Raw genomic sequence first — 15,191 nt, 5'->3', positions numbered from 1 at the left:
CATTGCCTTGCAAAAAAAAAAACCTAAAAAAAAAAGACTATATAAGAACAGACATAGAACTGATCTCTAACAGGAACTGATCTCTAACAGGGGAGAGGATTTTCATCTTCATAAAAAAACACAGTTCTGTTCTCCATCCAAAAAAAGAAAAGTGTCCCCAGAAATAAGCTAGTAGGAGGTGTGATAACAAAACACCAAAGTTCTAAAAGAAAGGAAAAACTGGGTTGAGAAGTGTAATGTGCTGGTAAGAGAGCTACATTTGGAAACTGAGGATCTTAGTTTTTTTACTATCTCTGTGACCTTGAACAAGGTACTTCATTGCCTTGTCTCTGCCTTCTGGTTTCTTCCAATTCCCTGCTAAAAATGTCATTTTCTATAGGAAGCCTTTCCCATTCTTGTTTAATTCTAGTGCCTTCTATTAATCTCCGATTTGTCTTCATTCATATATGTATTCATATAAACACACCACACATATATACATATGTAAAGCTTATTTGTACATAGTTGTTTGCAAGTTATCTTCCTCATTCAACTGGGAGTTTCTAGAGCAAGGAATGCCTTTTGCCTTTCTTTGAATCCTCAACAGTAATTACTTTACCTATCCCATAATAGGCACTTAATAAATGTTTATTGACTGTCTGTCTGGTTGGACTAATCTCTTCTAACTTGAATAATCTGTGTTTAGTCATATCTTCACTTTATTTCTTCTCATCCCCTCTGATCTAAATGGGAACTTGTGTGGACTGGTAGTTTTACCGATTGTGATCACCTACCCCACCTAAAGTTAAAAAAAAATGCAAAGTCCAGTGAACTCATATTATCCATTAACTTGCTTATAATTTACAACTATTCAAAGATTCCAGATCTTACTATGGTTATAATAATAATAACCTTGCATAAGTTTTGTCTTTAGGCAATGTAATGCAAAGAGGATTACCATCACTTTTCCTTCTTCATCCAGGTGATGACAACTCGAGAAGACAAAGTGACTATTGTGATAAAAACTGATGGAACAAGGATAGTGGATCATGCTGATGGTACCCGAATCACAACTTTCTATCAGATTTATGAAGACACTATTGTACCTTCATCTGACCAAGAAGCAAGTAAGTTAACATCAACTGACTACCATAGATGATGAAGGCTCTGTATGATGTCTTGCATTTCTGCTTCATCAGAGTATCATCAGACTTTAACTTGCTCCGATCCTCACAGATGACAATATTAGCATAATTATATTCATTACTATGATTACAGTTAACCAACAATCATGAATTCCCAATGAGTCACATGCCTTCATATTGTATACCCTCCACTTTGCCCACTTGGTCTGGTAATAGAGAGTAGACTCCTACTACTGCATGGCTTCTAGGTTTGCTTTCTTTTGACCTTATCCATAGATGTGAATCTACCAATCTACCTGAACCATAGTGCTTCTTTACCAACCCTTTGCTTCTAAATGTTCCTTTGAAATAAGATGTATGTTCTGTGCCCTTGCCAATAGTTTATTCAACAATCAATCGACAAATATTTGTGGAAGGCCAAGTTTTATGAAAGGCATTGGGGTTACAAATACAATTATGAAATATTCCCCAATTCCAATGTCAACGATACCTATGAAGTCATAGATTTATAAGGCTTAAAACTGGAAGGAAATTTAGAGACCATCTCCTTAATTTTACAGGTGATGAAAGGAGTTTAAGTGAGCTGCCCCTGGTCAGACCTATATCTTCTGTCTCCCAATCCAGGACTTTTTCTGTTTTTACCACCATGCCTTAATCTCTCAATGTTGCTTTAATAATTTCTCCCTACTCTTAGCATTAGTGGTGCATAGACAGCTAAGATCATGAGTGTCCTCTCTGTCCTTTCTTCTAAAATCAGTATGTCTTATAAATTACTGGGAAATTCCATTGTTCTTTCTCCATATTAATCACTGCTTTCATGGTATCTGAATTCATTGTTGTATTTAGATACTTTTCCCCCCATTCTTTTTATTCTCAATCTAAATTTCTCCCACTCAGATTAGCAAGCCTCCAAGCAAATGCATTCTGGGAAACCATTACATGTCAAAAGTCCATTATTCCTGTGGTCTATACCTAGAAAGATAAATGCTGTACTCTGATTTAAATTTCTCCAAATTTTCATTTAGACCTATATAAACTTACGTGCAACTAAAGTTATAAGGAGCCATAGACATCAACCACTCTAACTCCTCTGTTGTACAGATGATAGAATCAAGGCTCAGAGAAGTAATCATTTGCTCTAAGTCACACAGCTAGTAGGTGGCTAGACTTAGCCTTAACCTTAGGTCTGCTCACCATTTCCAGGTTACCACACTTCCCTTGTCTTCCCTTTTCTCAAATCCCTATCTTTAGTAGGCAGCAGTGATGACCATATTAGCTTTGTTTTCTTCTTGGGATTTGTATTCGATTGGAAAACAAAATTTTTTGAGCTCTGATTCCTTTATTTAACTTAAAAATAGTAAACAGTGTTTCTACCACTAAGAGAAGCAATCTTGGCAGAAAAGAAATGATCAATTCTAAGTCCCGGGACTTCAGAAAATCAAACATTTTGAAAGAGGACATCACAAGCAGGATTCCCAAATTTCTTCTCCATCTTCAAACATGTGCTTTTCAAAAGAGCCATTAAGAAGGAAGAGAGCTTTAGCTAAAGAACCAAGCTCATTCCCCTACCCTAGCACCTCTTCCACCCTGACTGCCTATATTTGCTCTTAGTTGAAGCCTCATGGTCCATCACCAGACAAGTGAAGTGTATGCGAATAGAGAGCCCCAACTATGCCTCTGTTATTACAAACTGTGAAGACAGCAGCTGCTGTGCTATTTTCAAAGATGGGACATCAATTATTGCAAAGCCACAAGGGACATACCAGGTGAGCCAAGGTAAAATATGGAGACAATTCCACTTGTATGAGTGAGGTCTCCCAGTCATCCTTTACCTTCTAAATGTTCCTTTCATACTCTCTTTTCCATGTGTAGTAATATACCAGTAAAAATAGACTATTATTGCTGATATCCTTCTTAGTTTTCTTTAAAAACCTATAAGGACTCACATTTATGTATCCAGCAACAAGCACTGATTAAGAATTTACTCTGTTGTAGACACCACACTATGTACTGAGTAAATCAAGCAAATTTAAAAAAAAAAGCAGCCCTGCCCTCAAGAAGTTTACATTCTTATAGTGGAGAAAGCATGTACTTAAGTAGGTACATACAAAATGCATATAACTGGAAACAACCTTGGAGTTCACTCAGTCTTTATTTTACAGATGAAGAAACTGAGATCCAGAGGAAATTGAAGCTCAGAGAATTTAAATGATTTGCCCAACTAGAAATATCCTCAATAAATTCACACTAGCATAGATGAAAAAAAATGTTGATTAATCATGAATCTAATTCATAATGATTTCTGGAAAGGGCAACATCCATTTCTGTCTTCCTCTTTCAGCTCTGTAACATCCCAAGCATCCAACATTAAGCACAATTGCTGAATGAAATGTTGGTTTCTAAAGGAGAAGGAAAAATAAGCCTAACTATATAGCCTCAGGCATGACTCTCAGATCTATAATGTAGTTTATATTAAGGAAGAGAGAATGACTCCATTATTTAAAGACCAATCGAGTATACAAAGTGACGGTCTCCAATATGGTGACTTGCTGATAACTTTTTTGGAATAACAACCTACAAAACAAGGCAAAATACAAGATACACTGTCTTATTATATTTCCACAGTGATAGTCATCAAAGACAAAGTCTAGCTTTGTGTTAATGGATGCTAAAAATCACACCAAGTTGTCTCTAAATGTTCATTTAACTTCTGGTGTTTAAAATGTAGAATCTTTAGCTACTCAGTGAGTAAATATGCCATAGGAGGCATTGAAATCCTTCAAGAGTCTGCAAGAGTTGGTTTCCTCCTGCATCTGAAAGCAAGACGCATCATTTCCAGGGGTCCCAGACATCTCTCCTTGTAGAGTTTTCAAGAATTAACAAAAAAAAACAACAAAAAGAAAATTGCAACTTATATCACATCTGTTGCGAAACAAAGCAAAAATATTTGGTGAAGACCTGGACAAGATCTCAAGTCACAATTTCACCTTCATGCTCTGACTTTAATGAGATGGTGGTTACAGGATGACAATGGCCAAAAAAAATTAAACTCATGATCAGGAAAGGTCAAAAAAATTGTAAATACTTAAACAGCGTCATTTTTTAAAAATTTAAATTGACTATTTTTGACATTCAGACAATAACAGTTACTAACATAGAAGCCATCTAAGAATCAGCTATCAGTTGATTTAAGAATAAACTATAGATCATCAACTAAGTAAACCAAATCAATATAAAAATCAATACTAAATTCAAAGAAAGGAAGAGGAGAGGATATTGGGTGGGATTATAAGCAGTTCCAAACTGATCTCAGAGACCACTACTTTTTATAGTCATAACTGTTAGGAAATATTTTCTTTTTCAGTCCATCCACAAGCATTTATTTACTACTATGTTCCTGGAATATAAGTAGATGCTAGAGACAGATGCATAGGCAAAATGAAATGATCTTTGTCTATCCCACAGAGTTTATTCTATTGGAGGAACTAAATATATAAGTATATTTATAAATACATAAAGTTATTTGTAGAGCAGTAGCATTCAATAGAAGCTGAGGGGATCATCTGGTTCACACAGGATGAAAAGAAGGGAAAAACTAAGTGAATGCTCTCAATTTTTTTGAGTAAAAACATGAGTTTCTAACTTGGGAGAGTGACTAGAGGAAGAGTCCTAAGTGATTTCCTGGGAGTCATGAAAAGGTTTAAAAGGTCTGCTGTGGGGTGTGGGATAGTGACTTAATTAGGAAAGTCTAAAAGAATTGCCTAGCAGCAATGAAGGTTGTACAACATAAGTTTATAGTGTATCCAATCAGAATGGTTGCGTGATTTTCTCTTTGTCAGCAGCAGCACAGGTGTAGGAACTAAGGTAGTAATTAGTGGGAATGATCTGAGGCCTGGTCTTGGCAAGGCAAAAATCAATGATATGATAAGGAGCAAGGGATTCAAGAGGGTAGTTGGTCAAGATGGGGAAAAACAAAGAATATAGTTAGTATAGATGTGATAACCAGGAAAAACTGAATGTTCAAAGGATTAGAAGTCTCAGTGAGGATAGATAAAGCTTAGTATTTGGTTTGGGATGGCAGAAGAAAAGGCAGCATGACAATATATTGTGATCAGATGAGATTTCAGAATTCATGAACATGGAAATGGTACATTTGTGAGTGATAGCCAGATCTAGGTTGTGACAAGGAAAGTTACTGAACTTGCCTTCTGAATTATGATTGTCCCCTGTGCCTTTCCCCTCTCCACATGGGAAAATAGAGGTAATAATTGGCAAGAAAAAAAATTAGGGGAATCACAGCACCAGAGCTTTGTTGCATAGTATAATGCTTATCTTACACGGTTTATTCTTTTTTTAATTTTTTTTATTAAAGATATTTGAATTTTACAATTTTCCCCCAGTCTTACTTCCCTCCCCCACCCCCCACAGAAAGGAATCTGTCAGTCTTTACATTGTTTCTATGTTGTACATTGATCCAAATTGAGTGTGACGAGAGAGAAATCATATCCTTAAGAGAGAAGAAGTCTAAGAGGTAACAAGATCAGACAATAAGATACCTGGTTTTTTTTGCCCTAAATTAAAGGGAATAGTCCTTGAACTTTGTTCAAACTCCACAGCTCTTTATCTGGATACAGATGGCACTCTCCCTTGCAGACAGCCCAAAATTGTTCCCGGTTGTTGCACTGATGGAATGAGCGAGTCCTTCAAGGTTGAACATCACCCCCATGTTGCTGTTAGGGTGTACAGTGTTTTTCTGGTTCTGCTCATCTCACTCAGAATCAGTTCATGCAAATCCCTCCAGGCTTCCCTGAAATCCAGTCCCTCCTGGTTTCTAATAGAACAATAGTGTTCCATTACATGGTTTATTCTTAACAAGCTTGTGGCTAGTTAGTTAGATCAACTTTGTTCTTGAAGGTTCTTTAAAGAATAATAAAGTTGTTTTTTTTGTTGTTGTTGCTGCCTTCCTACTAGGTGCTACCCCCCACTACTGGTTGCCTCTCCATTGATAAGGATTGTTCAGCCATTTATTCCCATGAATCAAACAGTGACACTCTCTACCGACCTTTCAGCAAACGTGAGCAGCTGAGAGCAAGCAGGTATATTATGACGCACACTTCCGACATAATCTGTGAAGTTCTGGATCCTGAAGGAAATGTTTTTCAGGTAAATAGTCTGTATTCTCCAATGAGAGTGTTGGATTAGAAGATCTATAATTATGGAACCAAATTTTATTGACTAACTACTTTAGAATGCAGATTTGTTTTATTTTATTCCCAAGTGTAACATGCATAGATACATGCACATTCATCTTACATGTACACAAAATGGATGGCAAAAAGTTTTAAAACCAGATAGATAAATGAGAGAGAGGTGACAAAAGGAAAAGGGCAGATATTTGAATTTTATGTCAACAGATCAGGAGTGGGTGGAATGGCATTTACTTAGATGGGTGAAGAGTGGTATATCGTGTCTGATGGAAAATAAGCATCTTTTTGCTTGACACTGAGGAGGGGAGAGTAAAAGGGAATAGAGATCAGATAGATTTGTAAGGAGCAAAGAGTTCAGAAAAGAGTTGAGAAAAAAGAATTGTGAGGAGTCCAGATATTCCTATTCCAGAGCTCCTTTTTCCTTATGCTGCGGTCTTCACCATTCCTAAAAATAATTAAATAATTTTTAAGACTAGTGATCTAGTTTCTATCATGCCATACCCTGGATATTGCCTGCTTAACAACAGCATCACCTTCATTATGTGTCCTAATGACTCTGCAGCTGGTTAAATCCATCCTAATTCTGATGTTATGGCAGCTAGGTGATGTAATGGCTAGAGCTCTATACCTGGAGTTGGAAAGATATGAGTTCAAATCTAGCCTCAGACATGTGACCCTGGGTGAGTCACTTCACCCTGTTTGCCTCAGTTTCCTCATCTGTAAAATGAACTGAAGGAGAAAATGGCAAACTCCAATATTTTTGCCAATAAAATCCCAAATGAAGTCACCAAGAGTTAGACATGACTGAAAAACAAGTCTGACCTTAAGCAAAGCTAGGTCAAGCAATAAGTATTTATTTACTAAGTATTTACAATATCAAACATTGTGCTAAATGTTAGAGATAAAAAATAGAAACAAAATGAATGTCCTGGTCTCAAGGAACTTACTTTATAATCAGTAAAAAAAAAACACATAAAAGAGGGTTGGAAATATGGGGAGAAGAAGGAAGGGCCCACATAAAAAAAAAGGGTTAAAGGGAAAATGGATCATGACCTACCCAAAATGGAACCCTAGGAAAAACCCACTAGCAAAGCAACAAGGAGGAGAAGGTTGTTCCACAGTGAGAAAGCAGCAGACACTAAAATATGGGGGGGGGGGGGAATTAAACTTTTCTTGAAGATATATAGTTTTCTCACCTTATACTATCCTCTTCATAGAATCATACATGGAATCTCATAGTCAGCAGGGACCCCATTATTTAACACAACCTGTATTTGATCAAAAATCCTGTATGCCATCTCCAACAATATCAAGTTTCAGCTTAAAAATTTCAACAGAAGGAGAACCAACCAGAGTAGAGTGGTGCTGGAACTAACTCATGTTGACTGGAAAGCACCATTGTTAAATTTTCAGTGTGAACATTAATGTTATAAATCAAGTCTTGATATATTATTTTGAAGATTGTCTATACTCTATTCTTTATGTCATGGTGGAAAAGTTGGTTAAACACAAAAGTATTTCTGGCATATATATTTCTTTTTCTCAGAGTGCAAGTTGTGAAACATTTATCAGTACACCCCAGGGAAAGCCCACCTCTTCTAAAGCCCATCTATCAATTTATGAACAATTCTAACTCTTGGGAATTTTTCCTTTTCTTCAAGCTACAATCTGCATCTGTCATTTTGCATCGGCCGCACCTATTTCTGCCCTCTGTGGCCAAGCTTTGGTCTCCCTTCATTGGACTCCTTTCCATAGCTATACAGGGTCCTTTGTCCCACCTCTTATCTAAAAGGCAGGAGATGAAGATGAAGTTGTTAATGTTGTTGTTGAGAGAGTGAGGCTGAAAACTTTGAGCAGCTCTGATTCCTTCAGTCCAATTGATGAGCCAGTCAAGACATCACCCTAATGATATCATTAGCCCTCTTCAAGAAGAAAGGACCACAACCAGCAGTCCAAACTCCAAGATGAGAGATGAATTGAAAATACAGGTTGTGGGTGATAGCTTAAAGCTACTGTTCTATAGTACAGCCAGTATCAGATTAAAATATACTTGAGACATGTTGAACAAAATAAATAAAAATACAATACAGCATAGTTCCTTTTATGTTTTGTGGTTTCCTAAGTCAACACGGACCAATAAACTTCTATTTGATTGAATGCTACTGAATTAAAGTATTACTGTTCTCATGGCCATTTGCATCTTACATAATTCAATTCAATAAGCAGTTAGTTAGTGCTTAGGACTGGCAAATAAAAGGAATAAAGCTCTGGTAGTAGAATTTCTGAGCAGGCAGTAGAAACATGGTGGCAGAGTGAGATAAGGCTGGAATAGAGTGGAAAAAACGGGATACTATATAATCTTTCTGGTATACCCCTTATAGTAAGATCAGCTAATTTGAATTTAAATAAAGATTACCTATGTTTGACCCAGTCTGTTTTTTACTTATTCCCCCAATCATTTCAGATTAGGAGATGTTCAAACTATCAAATTACTGAAACTTGATAAGGAAAGTTGGTTTTCATCAAGAATACCTTAGCTAGGGGAGGCTAGGTGGCACAGTGGATAAAGCACCAGCCTTGGAGTCAGGAGTACCTGGGTTCAAATCCGGTCTCAGACACTTAATAATTACCTAGCTGTGTGGCCTTGGGCAAGCCACTTAACCTCATTGCCTTGAAAAATCTAAAACAAACAAACAAAAAAGAATACTTTAGCTAGATAAAAAAAAACAGGGCTTCCCCAGAGTTAAACAATCACCTACTTTATCAAGTCGAGCAAACAGAAATGTTCTATGAATTACTTCACTTTTAGGTCATGGTTGATGGCACCATATCAACTGTCATCCCTGAAGCAAGCTTGGAGGAAGAGACCATAGAGGAGGAAAGTGAAGATTATGACAGCTTAGTGCCTGATAAAGTAGAAAAAACTCTTCCTCTAACCTATGGCGAGCATGTCCCCAGGTAGTATTTAAAAAGACAACCCAAACATCTTTCTTTTAAACAGAGATATTTTCACCATATCCTTCAGTTAACCAAATTGTGTTTACCTAAATAGATTTTTTGTTATCTATGCGGATGGTTCAGGAGCAGAACTTCTTCGGAATAGTGACATAGAAGAGTATCTATCTTTGGCCTATGGAGAATCAACCACTGCTGTTCTGCAGGAGCCAGTACAGGAATACCCAGGTAAGGAGAGGTCTCTTGGGGATACATGGAATCAAAGATAGAAATGCACATGAATACAAATAAGCATGTGCACTGAAATATATACTTAGGGGGTAGGAAATGGAGTAGATGAGTGTGGATAGGTAGTTTATAATCTCAGTAAGATTAAATAGTATCCTCGCTGTCACTTCTCTGCCTCAAACTCTCTTTAATAAGAAACCCTGCCTCCTACACTTTCTAGATGTGTGATCCTAGGCAAGTCACTTGAACTTTCTTAGTTTCTTCATCTGAAAAATGGTAATAATTGTAATAATGGCACATACCTCCCTTGTTGTAAGGATCATTTGAGATAAGATTTGCAAAGGACTTTGCAAACCTCAAAGCACTATGTAAAATATTAGTTTTTCATTATCCCTCTCCAACCCACTGTCTCCTTCACTCCTTCCATTCCCCATCCCTATTCCCAAGAGTCCAGAGAATCCAACTTTAACACATTTCTTCATTCTTATCCACTGTTTTGAGCTGGCATTTAATCCACTATTTAGACTACTAAGATATATACCTTAAGCTTCATTTGAGTACTAAGATTCTAAGTTCAAAACTTTAGAGATGGAAGGGACCTTAAAAGTCATCCCATCCAAACTCATCTTACAGTTAAAGACACTGAGGTTCAAAGAGATAAAGTGACCTGCTAGACATCATACAAGTTATGAGTGGGAAAGGCAAGGTTAGAACCCAGGACTTCTGGCTCCACAGACAGACATTTTAAAGTAAAAAAGGACTGATATGGGCATTTATATTTTTAATTGTTAGTGAATTCCAATAAAATTAATTATATGAATAGAGATTCTAATTCTGAGCAATTGTAGTAAATGAAGACCACATTAGGCCATTCCCAATAGGCCAAGCACATAATGTTTGTGTATATCTATGTATTGGTATCTATTTGCATATAAGTTTATATGTTTTTCTGTCTAACACTCCTCACTATGACTCCCTGCTCTTTATTACTTTTAGGTCTGTTGTACTCTAGTAGGTAATCATTTATCTCAGTCCATGACTCATACAATTATAAGTAAAGCAAAGATCATTTACTTAAAACAAAGCAGGCATAACAAGTAGTTAAAGCAAGCAAGGGAACACTCTGAATTCCTTTTCAAGGTACCACCTCCATGCATATGCTTCTTGGGAAATGAAGTTTTCTTTGCTAACCAAATTGGGTTCATCCTACCATTCCCAACTCACAGAACGACCTCTCTACCATCACTCACAACAGGATATTAGTGAATGTCTGCAGCATTATATGATATTTTCACTTCCCCTCGTTGTCATGGCATAGTGTCAGAGGAGTAACCAAAGACAATATTCTTCCTTCCCCCAGCATGGGCAACAGCAAAATGAAGATGTAATATAGATGCCATTTTTGCTTGTTGGCATAGGAAGCAAGTGAACATTGAACATCAGTGTGTTCAACAGTCAAACATGATGGCTAATTCCTGGCCTTCATTTCTTTCCTGTCTCCCTTATTAGCTTTGCTGCTCAGATAAAAGTCCATGCTTCATCTGCATTGAGCTCCCTGACCTTATCAGAGGAAATATGCTAAAGACCATTAAGCTCTCCACAAGCTTCCATGAGATGGAGTTACCAAAAAGAATAGAGGACAGGAATGTCCTTTTATACATAATAAGTGTATAACAATAGCATCATAGAAAAAAGACACTATCTCATTTAATTCTCCCAATAATATTTAAATCATAGAACCAAAACCAACAGCAATAACCCAGATTTCTAAATATAACATGCACATGCTGCTATTTTTGCCATGTTGATATTATTTGATATCATTTGGTAGTGCTAGTGCTATAATTATCCTTATTTTATAGTCAAGAAAACTGAGGCAAATAGAGGTTAAGTGGTTTGCCCAAGGTCAATATGGTTAGTAAGCATCTGCGGGTTGGATTTGAATTCAGGTTTTCCTGACTCAAGGTCCAATGTTCTCTCTACTCATCTATTGAGCAACTGACTTGTCCAGCTAGTGAATGTTTGTATCTCTATAACTGTTGCATGACTCTTTGAAGGAATACACTTTGGAGTGTATATATCTTGCTAAGATTACTGTAATAGCCTCCTAACTAATCTCTCCCCATCTCTAATACACCCTTAATAAAGCTGCAAAACTAAGCTGCTTCCTTCATAACCTGACCATGTTATTCTGCTACTCCAAAAGCATCACAGGGTACTCATTGTTTTAAAGACCCTATAGGATTAAATACAAATTCCTAAGCTTAGCAGTTAAGATCCTCCATATAGTCCAGTACCACCCTACCCATTCCTGCCTTATTTTATATCACAACCCTTTGCACACTCTATGTCCTCAACAACTGAACTCCTAAAATGTTCCCCGCTCTCTTCTTACCTTCTCTCACCTCTGACCCTTGATCAGAGTTGTGCTCAATTGCTGACTCTGTTTCTATCATTGATTAGTCTTGTATATTTAGGGAAACTATACTTCAGTTTCCCCATGTCACCCAGATTAGGAAACAGACCTATAATATGAAGTGAAAACTGGGAATTTTCTGCAGGGCTGGAGGCAACAGACACCGCCCAAGATTATAAAATTCAGAAACTAGAAAAGTCTATAAGCCTGGGATAAGCACTTACCAGTTGTGCAAGTCCAGAGTCTTAGTGGAAGAAATGCTGCCCATTTCCATGTAGATGTAGCTGTTTTGTCCTTTGTTCTCGAAGACCATGACATTAGGGAGATGATGCCATGACATGTAAACGAACTGGATTTCAGTGAAGGGGTGCTACGTTAAGTCACCAGCCTCCCTTTCTCCTCCAGAGTCATCTGGGTCCAGTGGTCGGATATGAATCAAGACAACTGGAGATGGACCTAGATTCTGAGACTAGGTATGAAGCCAGGTCCTCCAGGGCTAGAGCTCTGTTCACTGCACCACCTAGCTGCCCCATGTAACTGTAGTGTAAGCAAAAAATAATATTCTAGGAGGGCAGAACACTATCAACTGGGGGAATAGGAAAGGCTTTATTCTTGACTCTGCTGGTGATTAGTTAAAGGACTTTAGGCAGGTTACTTAATCCCTTAAGTCTAAGTTTCCCCATCTTTAAAATGAGGGGGTTGGACTAATAGCTTCTGGAAGGATTCCTTCCAGCTCTAAAACTATGATCTATGATTATAACTCCCCCATGGTAAACAGAACAATTCCAAACACAATAATGATAAGCTAATAATAGTTTGTCAATAAATATTTATTGACTGAATGACAATGAAAATGAAAGAAGAATTTTTTAAAAAAATGTTTTTGTTTATTTTGCAAAACTCCCAACCATAACTTTGCTCATTAGGCTCTATTTGAAGGGTGAATAAACTGAGGCTTCAGGATCTTACAATTTAGGGATTTTTATCTGAATAGAGGAGAGAAGATGTGTTTTTGGATAACTAGGTGGCATAATAAACAGAGTATTGAACTTGGAATTAGGAAAGCTTGAATTCAATCCTGTTTCTGAATCATGTCATGCAGACCAAGGCATTAAAATCATTTCCTCATCTGTAAAATGGGATTACTAATTGCACCTGCCTGGCAAGGTAGTTGTGAGGAACAAATGATGAGATTCTATCAAAACTTCTGGGTTACCTGGTTGCTCAATGGATCAAGTGGATGGAGTCAGAAGGATTCATCTTTCCAAATTCAAATACTCCCACTTAATCTTGTTTGCCTCAGTTTCCTCATCTGGAAAGTGAACTGAAGAAGAAAATGGCAAAAAAATTCTGTTATCTTTGCCAAGAAAACCCAACTGGGGTCACAAAGAGTAAATCATATCTGAAGTGATTGAACAATACTATTAAAAATGCTTGCTATAGGGGCAGCTAGGTGACGCAGTGGATAGAGCAACGGCCCTGGAGTCAGGTGTACCTGAGTTCAAATCCAGCCTCTGATTACCTAGCTGTGTGGCCTTGGGCAAACCACTTAACCCCATTTACCTTGCAAAAAATAAAACAAACCTAAAAAAATGCTTGCTATTATTACTTGGAAATGAAGCTGGCATAAAAAAAATAAAGACAACTTCTCTGAGGTCATCTAATCAATGAATGGCAGAACCAAATTTAGAAATGAAGTGAGCCTGCTTGGCTCACACTCTACCCCTTGAAAACAAAAATAAACTAACCAACTGTAGAAGAGATTTCTAGTTGCACATGAAAGTAGGTGGTTTCTGTCTGTCCTTTGATGATTATCTCTTTCCTCTCAAGGCTTACACGGGTTCTGAATTAAAACTGACTTCCTTTGCTTTGTCAAGGATGGTTGCCTTCTCAAAGTTCTAGGGAAAGAAATGGGGAAGCTGAAATGATGCCCAACTGAATTCTGCAAAAGAAATTTGATTCAGGAATGATTCTTTTTTAATCTTGCCATTGATCTAGGTGCTCTGAGTATCACAGTTCTTCGCCCTTTCTATGAAGTATCTCCATGGATTATGGATAAAGAGTTCGATGCTATTGTTCCTACCAATCTCCAGTCAAGACTCTGGAATACTTTCCCTGCAGTTGAGGTACAAAATTGTTACACTGAAAAGCAGTTGCATGAAGGATTGATTGTCCCCCTGCCTCTTCTTTCTGCTCCTACCCACAAGCCCTTATAGCTCAGTTCAGATCAAGGGGTTAATGGTGGAATTTGAACCTAGGTTCCTACCAACTATCCACCACACCATGCTGCTTCTCACATCCCAGTTAAAATGATGAAATGCTAGAGAACTCACCCTGACCAATTAAAATCATTTTTATCTCCCTTGCCCAGTGTTGTATCCTCTACTATTTTGATATATCATAAATGTATCCTTGCTGAGTGGCCCTATTTAAAGTCAGTTTGGTCATAGATTTTCTAAATTGGTGTAATCTTACACCTTAAAATCTATCTTATATGACAGCAATATTTCCTAACATGAGAATCATCACTTTTTTGTGTATAGGCAAATAGGGTTAAGTGACTTAGGTAGTGGGACTCTCCATTAAAAGTCCAAAGGATAGGGGCGGCTAGGTGGCGTAGTGAATAAAGCACCGGCCCTGGAGTCAGGAGTACCTGGGTTCAAATCGGGTCTCAGACACTTAATAATTACCTAGCCTTGTGGCCTTGGGCAAGCCACTTAACCCCACTGCCTTGCAAAAACCTAAAAAAAAAGTCCAAGGGATTACTGGGATGAGCCCAGAGAATTAGTATTGTCAGAGAAAAGGATTTTCTTTATCCCACATGATTGCAAGTAGATAGGGGACTGGAATTAGAAAGAATAATCAATCCCAAACTCAAGGAAATCACTTAAGCTATGTGACTCCATTTCCTTACCTAAAATAATTATAATATAATAATTAAAAAAAAACCAAACATGGTAGACAGTCAAGAATTCTGTGCTGTTACTAGAATTAAAGTTGATAAGAGTTTCTGCTAAGTCTGGCACCAATGTGGCAAGTCTCTGGAAGCTAGGGGATACCTCCAGATTGCCTAAGAAGGCATAAACCAAGTAAGTTTAGAAACAGAGTAGGTCTAAGATGCCATGCTGATCAAGAGTGGGATAAATCCACTTCCCCACTGAGATGAGAGAGGGAACTCCAGTCTAAGAAACAAACAAAATTTATTGGGGAAGATGCTAGACCAATCTGGGATTATTATTAAATATACTTTTTTTAAGGTTT

The 15,191-nt window shown here is 37.4% G+C and overlaps 1 protein-coding gene across 3 annotated transcripts in view; it reads left to right on the top strand.

Annotated features, from left to right (window-relative positions):
- SPAG17 (sperm associated antigen 17) overlaps positions 1-15,191 on the top strand; it is a 248,143-nt gene that overhangs the window by 191,541 nt on the left and 41,411 nt on the right. For all 3 annotated transcript variants that reach the window (XM_074188555.1, XM_074188556.1, XM_074188557.1), the window contains exons 30-35: positions 962-1,106; positions 2,736-2,890; positions 6,096-6,287; positions 9,141-9,289; positions 9,384-9,514; positions 13,929-14,056. In XM_074188555.1, coding sequence (XP_074044656.1) covers positions 962-1,106; positions 2,736-2,890; positions 6,096-6,287; positions 9,141-9,289; positions 9,384-9,514; positions 13,929-14,056 — 900 coding nt within the window. The remainder of the gene's footprint in view (positions 1-961; positions 1,107-2,735; positions 2,891-6,095; positions 6,288-9,140; positions 9,290-9,383; positions 9,515-13,928; positions 14,057-15,191) is intronic.

This window comes from Macrotis lagotis, chromosome 5 (genome assembly GCF_037893015.1).
Source record: "Macrotis lagotis isolate mMagLag1 chromosome 5, bilby.v1.9.chrom.fasta, whole genome shotgun sequence".
Classification (NCBI taxonomy): Eukaryota; Metazoa; Chordata; class Mammalia; order Peramelemorphia; family Peramelidae; genus Macrotis; species Macrotis lagotis.
This window is presented reverse-complemented; position numbering and strand designations above follow the sequence as displayed.